The sequence below is a fragment of the Mugil cephalus genome, chromosome 2, assembly GCF_022458985.1.
Source record: "Mugil cephalus isolate CIBA_MC_2020 chromosome 2, CIBA_Mcephalus_1.1, whole genome shotgun sequence".
Lineage (NCBI taxonomy): Eukaryota > Metazoa > Chordata > Actinopteri > Mugiliformes > Mugilidae > Mugil > Mugil cephalus.
Window position 1 is genome coordinate 11,472,334 of NC_061771.1, and position 13,640 is coordinate 11,485,973.

At 42.3% G+C, this 13,640-nt stretch overlaps 1 protein-coding gene across 4 annotated transcripts in view; it reads left to right on the top strand.

Moving 5' to 3' along the window:
- Positions 1 to 3,290: 3,290 nt before the first annotated feature.
- Positions 3,291 to 13,640, top strand: part of LOC125004125 (VPS10 domain-containing receptor SorCS1) — a 145,538-nt gene continuing 135,188 nt past the window's right edge. For all 4 annotated transcript variants that reach the window (XR_007112310.1, XR_007112311.1, XM_047578514.1 and 1 more), the window contains exon 1: positions 3,291 to 4,138. Coding sequence is in view for 2 of the 4 variants with exons in the window: in XM_047578514.1 (XP_047434470.1) it covers positions 3,443 to 4,138 (696 nt within the window). In the remaining 2 variants the exon portion in view is untranslated. The remainder of the gene's footprint in view (positions 4,139 to 13,640) is intronic.

Consider the following 13,640-nt stretch of genomic DNA (forward strand, 5'->3'; position numbering starts at 1 on the left):
GTTCAGTTTGATTGAGCATCAACTACTTAACCAGAGACATGTTTCCAGATTAGATGAAACATCTTCAAGAAATCCAACGACTTCAGTTGCCCTTGTTTTAACTTGTTTATTGGATATGACCTACAGCAAGCTTCTATCACAATGGGTGAAAGGGGAAAGTGCCCACAAGCGAAAGCAGCACCAGATCTATCAAGCTCATGCCTGCCAACAGAACTGAAACACTGGCCAAGTTAGGCAGCAGTATGTCAATCTGACCGAGCTGCAGTCGTTCCTGCTGAAGAAGGATTGAAGCAACAGACAGCTAAAAATTTTACCTCGAAATATTAAATGTGATCATTTTGCTTCATGTGTCCAGTTCTATTTTCACTTGCCTCTAAACCTCAGACACTACGATATAAAGTAATGCCCATGCTGTCCGGTCCAAATAGCTGGACTGTATATGTATGTGTAATAATGAGCAACTGTGAAGCACCACTCGCCTCTGGAAAGGCCTAAAGGCTCCCATTCATGCTTCTTTTACCATGTCCAGTTCATTTGAAGCAAGGAGCCATGCCCTCCTTTTTGCCTGCAAGAACATTTTCCTCAGATTTCTGATCCATACCACCATCCTGTGAATTAATAGTCTGAGGAGGCACATACAAATCAGACAGCTCCAGCCTGCATATTGCCTTCTGCAAGATCCCCACAAATCCATTTGTGCTATTGGCAGGACATTGATTCCCTGTGAATGGATGGTGAGTCCAGACATGGAGATGATGCGTTGTGAGACGGTTATCGCAGGGGACACACACAAACACGCACACACACACGAGCCGGTTGATAAGTGTCTGCAGGCCATGTGGGGCTGTCCATTGCAGCGCCATTAATCCAATACAATATGTCTGCTTAATGCTGCTAGCCATGAAGAAAGGCAGCACTTATCATCTTTAACGTCCCCGGTTGGACATGGCTGGGGAGGATCGGCCACAAAAAAAGAGACAGGGTCATTTAAAGGGCCGTTTAATCCACCTTACAAGAAAAACATATCGAGGGTGAGCCGTAGAGAGCAGGGAGAATCATATGTGAAGTGGAGATAACACAAAATGGGATTATTCAGGACATTTTTTAAGCAAAAACATATAACAGCAAGCAGGAATCTCAGCATAAAGCCAAACAATACATATAAAGTGTGTGTACAGTGTGTTTACTGTGGGACATTTTAGATGATGGATCAAATATGTAATAGTAACACAATTCGTCAATTACCTTCCTTACTGACATCCTATTGCCTTTGACATTAATGGTCTTAGTCCAAGCTATTTATCAGATTTGCTCTTATCATATGAACCTCTTGGAACCCTCAGGTCTTCTGGTAGTGGCTTTTTATTAATACCCAAAGTCAGCACAAAAACCCACAGCGAGGCAGCCTTTTATCACTAAGATCCCCATCTCTGGAATATAAAATTAAATTATAGTACTGATAGTACTACTACTATTATTAATAATAATATGATTGTCATTACCATAATTAATATTAAAAACAGTAATAAATGTTGTAATGATAATAATAATGAAGGGTAATGGTAAATAAAGATGATGCAACAAAATACCTATAAAAGAAACAGGACTGAAATATAAAAGTTTGATCAAATTATTTTCCCCTTTAAATATTTTTCTGTGTGTTTAAAGAGTGGAAATCAATCTGTTGAGATGTGATCAGATACTAGACTGTGCCACTGAGTTACTGAGAGCATTGTTTTGTCTTTCCAGTTTAGGAAGATTGTGTTATTTACTGAAATTCCAGTTGTGTGTTAGGAGTGTTAGCTGAAATGTACTCAGGATTTTGTGTTCAATAAATAGGTTTTGTGACATTAAGGGTGTGTTATTAGACAGAAGCTTATAAATAAAATATAAAATGTGTTAAGTTCCACCAAGTGTTTATATATATATATATATTAATTAATTATTATATACAGAATGTACTTATATTTCTATTTCCTCTCTCTATATATTTTGTATACTCTTTTAAATGATATATATATGTGTGTGTATGTATGCATGTATGTATATTGTATAGATAGATAATGTATAGATTCTTCTCTAATCCCGAGGAAATTTCCCATATGTGGGATAAATAAACAAAGTCTTATGTCTTATGTAATTCAGTGACTTGTCGTTTCGCATGGAGCTAATGGTAAAACTGATTCAAGGCGGCTTTGCTCTCAGGAAACAGTCACAGTCTCTGACAATAAGGGAATGAACGTGTGAGAATGAGCCGGACTGCATTATAATCTGCACAGATGGGTCGTTGTCAACATATGACTCTAAAAGCCAAGAACACATGATGCAACATGCGTCTGGAGGAAACGTTTGTCTGAACAGGAAGCCTTCCTTTTTATAGTGTCAGTTATCCTTTCCTCTGTTATCTGTATTACCTGTGGCCTATACCGTAGATGTTTTTCCTTTTGGTAAAATGAATCCCCTCTCTGGGCACAATCTGCCCTCCCCCCCTCCTCATGGCAGCACCGTCTGCTATGAAGTAGAAAGCAGCCAGCTGTTTAGTTGTCTGTGACCATTTGTATATCCCTTTGTGCTACTAAGTGCTCATCAGCAATCACCATAACCTCAGATGATTATACACAGAGCTGCAGAGTCTGTATTAAAGAGATGAACCACTCTCATCCCCATGTCTTGAGACACTCTGGACGCTGAATCAAAAAACTCTACACAATGTTTGTTTTCCCACAAATTCTTTAAATATTCATAATTCGGTCTTGGCTGCTGCTCACAGGTGGCCAGATCAGTCGCAGCATGCTTTCAGACGGAGGTGTGTAAAAACCCCTGCTCCTGTGTGGTCTGTTAAATACTTTATTGCTGTCTAGCAAGTCCTGGACTCCCTGACACTGTGTTTAATTGGAAAAATATTAATATGTTCCAATTACCAGAAGCCCCTGTTGAGACCCAACAGAGGAGCATCTAAACAGGTTCATCACACTGATTCGGTTTCATTTGCTAAATTAAGAGGTTTACTTCCCCAGAAGGAGGAAATCTGCAACAGGAGAGAAATAAACTACCAGAAAAGAGCGTCTGTGATATTGTGGCAGTGGAGAGAAATAAAGGAGCAGCAGAAACAATGGCTATATGACAGTGTGCCTTAATTAGGACCGAACATATGGTGGAAAATAGCAAATATGGAGAAAGACTGTCGAAACAGTATCCTCCATCTCTCAGTCTGGATGCTCAGCTCCTCCCCCAAGCGTGCTGGGCTCCATTTGATCAAATCCTTCAACTTGGACCATTTAGGTCTCAGCCACACTTTTTACAACACTGCATTTGGGCAACGCCACAACTTGCAGCAGTTCCTCTCCCACAGCCGAGCGTCAGTTTACACCCCGAAGAGGCAGAGAGAGGAGTGCGGGAAAGGACTCATCAGCATCCTCAGTGTCCGTCTCTGCCGCCAGCAATGGAGAGGGAGGTCATGCTCTGCCCAAAGTGGCACAGTGCGCTCTGTTTTTTGATTTTTATGATGCTCTGTTTCTTTCATTCCGACAACGCCGAAATAACCTGCAGGTCATGTCAGTCGGGAAATAAGTGGCGTGCGCAGGAATTACTGCTGAAATTTGATTCCGGTGAGCCCGAAACGAGGTTAAAGGGAGAAGTTTTGAGGAGCGAAGACGGGGCAGGTGGACCCCGGGCTGCAAGTGCCGAAAGTCGGCGGCTCCGTTGCGCAGCTGGGTCCGCTGAGTGCGCTCGAGATGTGGCGGAGTACACGGAGCCGAGGCTGGAGCGGAATGTGGAGAACCTGCGCGCAAAAGAACAAATCGGCGAGGACGACTTTACAGAGATTAAAGTTTCTAATGTCAAGAGCGGCGATGGTTTGGCTTCTACCGCAGACTACAAGAAGCGCGCCAGGAGGGACAGCGGCGGCGAGAAAGTCGGAATCATCGGCTCAGCCCAGAATCAAGACCCGGGAGAGGGTGGCAGCAGCTCGGCGGCTGCTCGCAGAGTGACTCGCTCTGAATTGCGCTGGAGCGGAGAGGAGCGGAGAGCCGCTGGTCCGAGGCAGGAGGAGCTAAAACTTAACAGTTCAACATTCGCCTTGACCGGGGACTCCTCTCACAACCAGGCTATGGTGCACTGGTCCGGGCAGAACAGCAGCGTAAGTGATCATTTATGTTGTGCACCTGCAACCGCAGCCGTGTGCGTAAACCCTGTGAAGGAAAATGTGCGCTCCTGCTGGCCGTCAGGTGGGCGCACGCCGTCCTCAGGAGAACCACATCTCTGAAACGCCGTTTAAGATGAGAGTGTGTGTGTGTGGGTGTATGTGCCATAGATGGGTAGATATATAGAGCAGCGAGAAGCACATGCTCACACTTTAATTAAGTAGTCACATCCAGCATGCGATGAACCTGCTCCCTGACATCCGTGTCTCGCTTCCTTTATATAAATTTAATTAGTTATTAGTTATTAGTAATTATTCTATTATTTCAACCAGCCACAATAATGTTCTCACAAATCAAATTAAAACGAGGGCTTTAAATGAAAACGCTTTTGCTCCAAAGTTTTTTGTTTTTTTTTCATTTGTGAAGTTGCGGACAGAGTGTGACCAGTGTGAGGCTACAGAGAGGGATGGGAACTGGTTGCTTTATCTGAGGAGCTGCTGCTGCTGTCTGAGCAGCTCCACTGATGGCAGGATAAAGCTGTTCATGTTGAGCACAGAGCATCTCTGACCAGAGGGCAGGATTTTCAAGCACCGCTTCAGGTTGTGGGAGAGGTGAAACAGTTTCAATCTTACTCCTTCCTCTGGCAAGTTTCCAGAGCTGCAAAGTTTGAAGCTGCTTTTGATTGTTGGCCTTTAAACTCTTGGGTGTATTGTGAGGAGTGAGCAGGCAGGGCTTTTGTCGGCATGGTCAGTTGTTCGTGAAGCACGATGGGGATCAGTTACAGTTTCTGTGTATGACTTAGATGGAGACTGTTCAAAAAGAAGACGACAGAGATTCTTCAATCCTGAAAAGCAGTTTGTTTTTGTTTTTTGTTTTTTTTGTACAACAAAGGTTTGTTTATGTGATAAATAACAAGGAAGGCTAGATGGGCAAAGTATTCAAGAGATTTTGGTGGTTATTTTTATTATTAATTCAACCGCAGATTGAAAATTCCACAAATATATGTGTCATCTCAGTGCAGTCCTATTTCAGTCCTATTTCGCCCATGCAACAGTTTAAGAAAATGTCAAAAAGAGTTACCAATGGAAAAATTGGCGAATACTTTGTTTAGGTGTTCCTGTTTATTCAAAAGGAAAATAAACACACATACATTTAGTTCTAATTCAGGTTGTAATATGATACAACATTTTGCAGTGTTGCATTTAACTTTGGGTTCAAGAAACCTCGGGTTTGCAAGAATTTGGGATTTCAGAAAAACAAACAAAACAAAAAGTGGAGCGTCAGCAGTCGGTGTGGCTGCTGGCTTTAATTGCTCTTCTGTGGTTGATGTGCCGGTGTTTTGTGTATGAATAATATGTTCTACATCTAGTGTAAAAAAAAAAAAAAAAGTAATGTATATGCTGCTGCCAGACACCTATGAAGGAGAAGACTTACTCTCGAGGACAAGGTTGGTGAAGCTAGACTATGAGTCTTTACATGCCATCTGGATTTCATTATTGTTTCTACTGATACAGAGAAAATAAATAGTTTTGCATACATTTGAATAGTCCAACAACCAATCACATTTAAATAAGATAAATTCAACTCCAGCGGTCAGGCGACTTGTATGACTACGTTGCCGAATTGAGGTGGAAGCACTCGGCCGCTTAGGAACGACAGCCGAAGTGTGAAAGCATCCTGAGATGGGCATGAGGGTTTGAATTGTTATGAAATCTCTGCTTGAGTTCCTCTGAGCTTTAATGTGCAGATGATCAGGCAACACGTTTCACTCGCCAGCTGTTGTGCAAGATCTTTGCTTCCTTGATGTCGGAGGAGACATCGTGAATTCGAGCCTTAGTCAGTACCCATGCACTTAAGATCATGTCCCAAGATCAGACGAGCCGCCTTCTTCATAGCTAATTAACATTTTAAGAGAGACTTTGGGAAGCTTTACCAAAAGAAAATATAATTCACTGGAATGCAGTTCAAGTATATTCATCTGTTGTGAGGACTGACATCTCAGGTTCTTGTTCTTCTTCTCCACAGTCAAAACATAATTAACACGTATTCAGAATCTATTTCCTTTGACTCAAAGAAAGTGATTCTGCAAACTTGGCTTTCTGCATGTCGAAGCCTGACTCCTCCATAACTGTTCTACCCACACCACTTAGTCCTGTCTGCAACAAAACCAATTACAGTCAAACACACATTTTCTCCCGTGTCTCAGTTTTTCTGTGGATAGTCTCCTGTAGCCCATGACAAAAAGTCACCCTACTGCAGGGATGAGGAGAAAATCCTGGAGATGTCATACACGGTTACAAGCTGCTCTGCTTTAGCTTGTTTGTGTTCACCCTAAAACTACAGCCATTAGTATTTAGCAGTCATGTTTGATGATGACTTGTGCAGCTATGAAACAATTTGCCCCTATTCTTTCAGTTGACGCAAGCAAGTAAGTCAGAGTGCGTGAGAATAGACAATCTGGCATTAAATATGTAGAGTTGTTACTATAAGGAGGAACAAACGAGCTTGGTCTTTACGATCTGAGCCTCTGTATAAATAAACGGATGAGTCAACAACGTGCCGCGGAGCTGAAGTGAAAGGGATACAGATAACAGGCTGCAGTGCTCTTCAAATTTAACCTGTAAGGCATTTACAAAGCTTGTCTCTCAACCGTCCCGCATTACTGGAAGCCTGTATGTCAGATTGGATTGGGGGTTATGATTATGACTCACTGGCTACAGGAGTCAAAGAGGCCTCACATGGGAAATACAGAAAAACACACACATTACGTGTAAAAATACACCCAGGGTGCAGCATAAAGAGCTGCTCTGATTTCAGTCAAGGATGGCTAAATGGCAGCATGGCACAACAGAGTCATGACATTAGTCATTCACCTTCTCTAAAAATGACTTATTCAATTATTTTGGTTGGATTTTCTTTGTATGTGTGTATCCACCCATTCCTTTTTGACTCTCCCTAAGTTTCATACTTTCTCACTCAGCTGTTAACTCGCTGCATGGTGTTGTGTAGGTGGACAGGCCTGCGTCGGTGCCATGGTAAACAAAGATCTAAAGCCCGTGTCCTTGCCTCCAATCCATCAATCTACCCAGCGAGTCATATTTCAGCAGCTTTTAAGTCTCAAATTTCCCTCATTGTAAAAAAAAAAAAAAAATCACGCATATGTATGCACGATGATGCACCTAACATATGTCCACAAACTCAAGACTCGTCAGTGGAATAAATAAAGATCAAGCGGCACAATGAATAAACAAACGTTTGCCATAAGTTCATGATGTTCAACGTAGAATGGTTTTTACATACACAGTACTGACAAATAAAAGAGCAAGTGACAATCACATTCAGGTCTTAATGTCCACTTGAAAAGAACACGTGCGCCACCTCAGATGATCCTGTTGAAATCCAAACTGTCCACCTGTCACTTAGACCTGAAGAAGCTACTTTGGATGGAACATATTCAAGAAAACCCAACAAATCCAGCTGCCATTGTTTCAGCTTCATTTTCTGGACCAACATCCTTAAACGTGTTAAGCGTCAACCTCGAGGTCTGAGCAACGAAGCCCACGTGGAAGTGCAAAAAACTGCAGTTCATCGAGTGGCCGCTTGAGGCTGACTGCAAAAAGGAGCAAATCCCCATAGATGCCCATGTTAAAAAGACCAACTTTACAGCATTATTAAACATGTTTACAGCCTGGTGCAAAAAAAATATATATACCCAGCCTTATACTCAGTTACAAAATACTGAAATACTTTGGGCTACAGAAATTTCTGATCAAAACCATACATTAATGGGTAATACAATCCTTCACGGTGTTGAAGTGCTAGCTTGAGCATATTAGCTTTAGGTATTGTATAATTTGGTCTTTGCTTCTTAAATTAAAGTGCTTAAAATAAGTCAGAATAGCAAGCGTTGTTATGCTAACTACTGGATGTTTTTTGGGTACTGCTCCATTACCTTTTCATGTCAAATTTTACAGCCGGCCAACCTTGATCTGCAAGTAACGGAAAAAGAAAGAGAAATGTAGCCGATCAAACAAATGCCTGCTGAACACTTGGTCACTGGCAGAGCGGAATAGAAATTCAGAGGAAAAAAGCTTCCAGGTAAAGAGCAGTCTCACCGTGGGGCCTGTGGCATATTGCTCAGATGGATGTAAGACATGCACTGGGACAGAATTATTTACATTATGAAATGTCACGCATTAAGTGCTTTGGCCTGCCACTCAGATGGATTCGAGCTGACATATTGTCTGTCGGTGTGAGAAGTTAACTCTTCAGCTGGTGGATCGGCTGGAACACGCCCAAGTGGAAGAGAGAACGAAACAACACAGTGTGTAGCTTCTACTTGCACAAACACATTTAATACATTCTGAGATTTTAATTTAACGAGGAGTCGATCACATGATGCGTTTCGAGGAGTTGTGAGAAACTCGCTCGCATGCAGTCTCAGCTGACAGTCTCACGCTATCTGTTGAGGTGTTGAAGCTATTTATGGTTGTGTATGCGTTCTCATCGCCATGGAAACAGCAACTTTACTGCCAAACCCAGATTTGTTTTACCCAAGTCACATCTCTGCGGGTAATCTCCCTCTCCGCCATCAGACCCTCATCATTTGCTCGTTTTCAGACAATGGTCACACGGAGGAGCTGTAGATTGAACAGGTCTGCAGCCTGCTCATCTGGGATGGCAGAAATCAAACACCATTTAGAGCAGACATATGCTGAACTGCGCAGACCTGCAGAATGAAAAATGTTTTTGTTACCATTGGTAATTTGCTGTTCAGTTTTATCTTGTGTTTTGTACAACTGAAGGTCGTCTTAAAATTAAACTATTTTTCAGTCTGGCATGCTTAGGAGAATAACTGTAGTGATGGCACAAACATCGGAAGCTATGTTAACTGAAGAAGACTGTGAAGCCAAAATAACCAACCCCAGGCTCCATGGATCAGAGGGAATTATCTATACATAGACTGTATAGAAATATGGAAACGTGTCCCTACTTCCAATTGCGTTGTCCAAACTGACACTACTTTCCCGGGGATATTATAGTCAGAGTCTGCGCAGTACTGTCCAAAAGTGGGGCGATGGGTTATCGATGACCCGCCCACACTACCACCAGAATCGCTTCGTTTTCCTCTGATAAATACTCTACTCTGCTCTACCTGTTATAAAAAAAGTTTAATTACACGCTGCATTTATTTATTTTTTTACTGAGCTGCTGCATGGCAACTCGAAGTCATCATGATGTCACATATTGTTTCTATAGTGTCTAATAACGAACTAAAACAAAACTTATCAGAAAAATAGACGACTGACTTTGCATCATTGTTATATATTAAAAATGACAGAAACTATTCTTGAAAAAAACATTTAATATGTATCTCAGGGCGCACTCACTGCTTTACCCCTAATGTCTGTATTATATGGCGAGTGTGAGCGCACACGGAACAATTAGTCATGCATCATCACGCAAGTGTGTCCCGCGCGAAACGTTAACATGATGTATTAAACTGCACCTTACTTGGTTCGGTGTAATTTGAGTGTGGGCCAGCAGGGGACAACAGGCCCTAGGGTGAGTGCACTCTCAGTGTTTTAGTTCAGCTTAAGTCCCATCCACTAACATGGAGGATGTGGAGGTTATGACCTATATTGCAGCCAGACACCAGGGGGAGCTCTACTTGCTTTGGCTTCACTTTTGATGAGCTGCTCCATGATCTGCCTTAAATGGTCTGTGATTACAAGGCAGAGTGACCGCGTTCTTAGAAACTACTGTGTTCCAAAGGCAAATAAATAAATAAATCGTGAATGCATCAACACAATAAGGTTGAAATTTCATTTTAGCTGATCTCCCTTTCATAGAATGTCGTGTAAGCCCCTCTGTAACTCAGTGTGTCCATCAATACGTGTTATTGTCTGTAGCTGTGTTCTGGTGAAACATGATTATTCACTGTCCAAGTACTGTTCCAGTACAAAGTACCATCTAACCGAGTATGGTCCAAATACATGCATACGTTATTGCCATGGCCGTTTTTTCAAGGATGCATCTAGAGGTAACTTGTGTGGATTTAGGACAGTCCGGTATCCCAGAATGCATTTTAGAAGTGTCATCAAGTATGTTGCAGTTCTGATTCCAGAAAGACCATCTGTCCGTACTCTAAAGTCAAATCCATCAGGCCTGAACTAACACTTCACAAGTCCAAAGTTAGTGTATTTTCTGTTCACCAGCCCAATGTTTTAGCGATGTCCTTTTATCCACACCCTGAAAAGGCCATTTCTGGAGCAGCACCTTCTCTTTAGCTGCAGAAACTCTTTTGTTTTTTTTAAATATGTGTGTGTGTTTGTGGGTTTATAATGCAATTCGGTGAAATAAACCATCAGTATGTTGAATGCAACCCGTTTCTTAAGTCCATGTCACCCACATACACCTTGTGACTTAGCCACACTCCTCATGTGGAACGCTGCAATTACAATGTGCGCTTCCAAATCTGATTGTGAACATCCAAATTTAATGCGAGCGGAGTCTAATCCGTGTGCTTTCAGACGTGTTACTTAGCACATCCCGCTGAGCGGAGAGAAAAAAAGCTGAAAAGACACATTGTAACAACAGACCTAACCGAATCCACTGTGTGGGCTAAGTGATCCTTCGGGTACATTCCTGGGAGTGATTGGAAGGCGGACCCTCTCACGCTCTGCCGAGCAGTATTTACTTGCCATCAGGCTGCATGCACCCATAAACAAAGTTCCCGGTCCCTCTGTCTTTTCCTACAAGCAAAAATCTCAAGTGGATCTGTTAGAAATAAGTAATTATTTCCTTTACTGTCTCTGAGTAGTCCGAATCTTCCTATGAGGCGGGTCCTTCACAAATAATCATAATAATAACAAAATGTGGGTAATATGTCAGGACACTCTCAGCCTGAAAGCCTGAGAGGCCTCAGGGATGCTCACTTTATATAAGTAAGTGCCCTCAGGTGCTCCTGGAGAGTCCACTGCCCCTACCACTCTTCAGTTTTCATTTCAACCTGTGTTTTTCCCACAGTCCGCTCAATTCGTAGGGCCCCTTGAATTTCCAGTAAGCAAAGAAAACTCACACAGCATGGATCAGTGCTGGTGTCATACAGGAGGCTGGTGTTGTATGGTTTATTTACTTACTTCAGAATATACAGTGTAATTATTGAGAGGCTGAATCATTTTAAGCGACAACAGTAATGTTTTTAATGGCTGATTATTGTCTAAATGGAATAGACATGGAAATTCATTAAAATAAAATTAAAAACAAACATATCAAATAACATTAATGGTGCAGTGCACGACTGTCACAAAGAACTTTCCAAAAAAATCAACACAACTCTGATTAAACTAATCAACAAATCTCTCTGTGTAAGCATATCAGTGTCTTAAATCCGACATATGTGGTAACCTTACCGGATGTGTTTTACGTCTGCCGGCTGTTTGCTACATCTGCTGGACTAGAACAATAAAGTAGACAACGGCAACAATGAGTATGGAGGAGAGAAATGGACCATGGGTGTGGACCAAACTTCAGAGATATGTTTATTGCTCCAGCTAGAAAAGAAACTCAGCATTCAAAGGAAGGTTGACGGTTTACAAAGAAAGCGAATGGAACATAATTCAGTGTTAACATCTGAGCAGTAAATATCATTTGCAGTCCTTGCATATAAGAAAAACGAATGACACTGAGGTGGCTGTGGCTCAGTAGATAGAGGGGGTTGTCCAACAACCAGGGGGGTAGTAGACAGATCCCTCTGACTCATCAAATGAAAAAAAAAGAAAAAAGAATCGCTGGTTACAAACTTAACCGTGATATAAGCCGCTCCCAGTGCTTGCCATGGTGTGAATGTGTGTGTGCTTGTGTGAGCGAGTAGGAAGATTATGACTGTGATGCGCTTTTTGTACCAAAAAAAAAAAATACTATACGAATACAAGACCATTGCACAATAGAATTCCAAGATACGTGTTACACACTCTGTCGGTGCTGCAAAGACATGCTGATTAGATTATATGGGCCTTTCAGCATATACAGTACCCAGCTGTATAAACACACAGGGCATCACACAAGGCGATGAAAGCTACTGAGTGCTAATTGTGACCGTAGTTAAGTTAGCTGCTAAGCCACACACTCAACAGAGCATGTGACTCATTAGTTTAGCTAATATTTGTAATGCGCTCACATAATCTTTCACTACCTTGCAACTAGCTTCACTTTAACCAGATGACATCTGACAGCAAATTTGTCCTGAGAGGGTAACCCTCCTCTGTATGAAAGAGCTCTCTTTACCCCGCGGCGGAATTTTAAGTACTGGAGAGATGGCTGATCAAAGCCAGTGGTGATTGGTCCAAAGGTTGTGGAAGTGAGTGTGCAGTGAGATGGAAATGGCAATGAAGCTACTTTTAATTTTGGTGACATAAGAAAGCCCAAGTAAGAGGCTACTGCTATCTGTTTGAGATTTTATTGATGCTTTCATCCAACACTTGATGGGAAAACATGCAACTTTCACAAAATGTCGTACTGTTACCACTTCATATTTCTGTTGTACTGTACAGAACTATATAAAAATATATCATTTGAGAGTTCATAAGATCTGTGCACATCTTTGGTTTCCCAGTGGAACCAACCCTTTAAAGCAGCACCTACGAGCTTTAGCCTGGACTTGATGCATATGAAGCCAGCAACAGCGCTGTGTACTTCATACGGCCGCGCTGTTGTCTGGATTTTCTGCTACGCCTGGTGACATTGCTGCAGCTGCTCCACAGCCCTATGATGTGACTGACACTTTGAAGTGAATGATGGTGATGGAGGCGATGGGTGTGCGGGGGAGAGGAGCCCTGCACGCGATTAAGAGAGTACTGAAGCGCGGCTTAAAGGCTGAACCGCAAGGTGGAGCGCACTCGCAAATCAGATTTTGCCTGGACATCCGCAAACGTTATGGGACCAAATGTAATTTGCACAGCACAGAGAGTGTGTTAAATGGAAGTTAGGTATACGGGGAAACTTAGATTTGTAGGATGCAGTTCGCGGATATACCGCTGATACCCTCCGACTGCAGATTTTCAGTCTGAGTCACAAGGATTCATTTGCCAGTCCTATTTTTATATATTATCTGCTTCCTTTGAAACCTCTTCCCCGATGTGGCAATTCAGATCGACAAGGGTGATTCTCAAAGCCACCGCGAGACAGCCAGAGGCCTTTTTTCAGGAGACATAGTACCTCAGCTGCTGATCAGGTTCAGAATTGTGAGGGACATTTCGGTGGCACAAATTGAATCCCTGGCAATCTGTAAACCACGAGAAAGTGAAGATGAGAGAGGTGTTTTTCAAGAGCCGAGCGCATTGACTGAGAGAAGCGGATGAGATGGCCAGTCAGGTTAATTGAGTAAGTTTGATGTAACATGGAGTCGCAGAGCGGTGGAGATAGCTTAGGAAGACCTTGAGTAATAAGAACACTTTTTTTTTTTCTTTCAGCGGTGCTGCTTGTTGTTTTTGATAA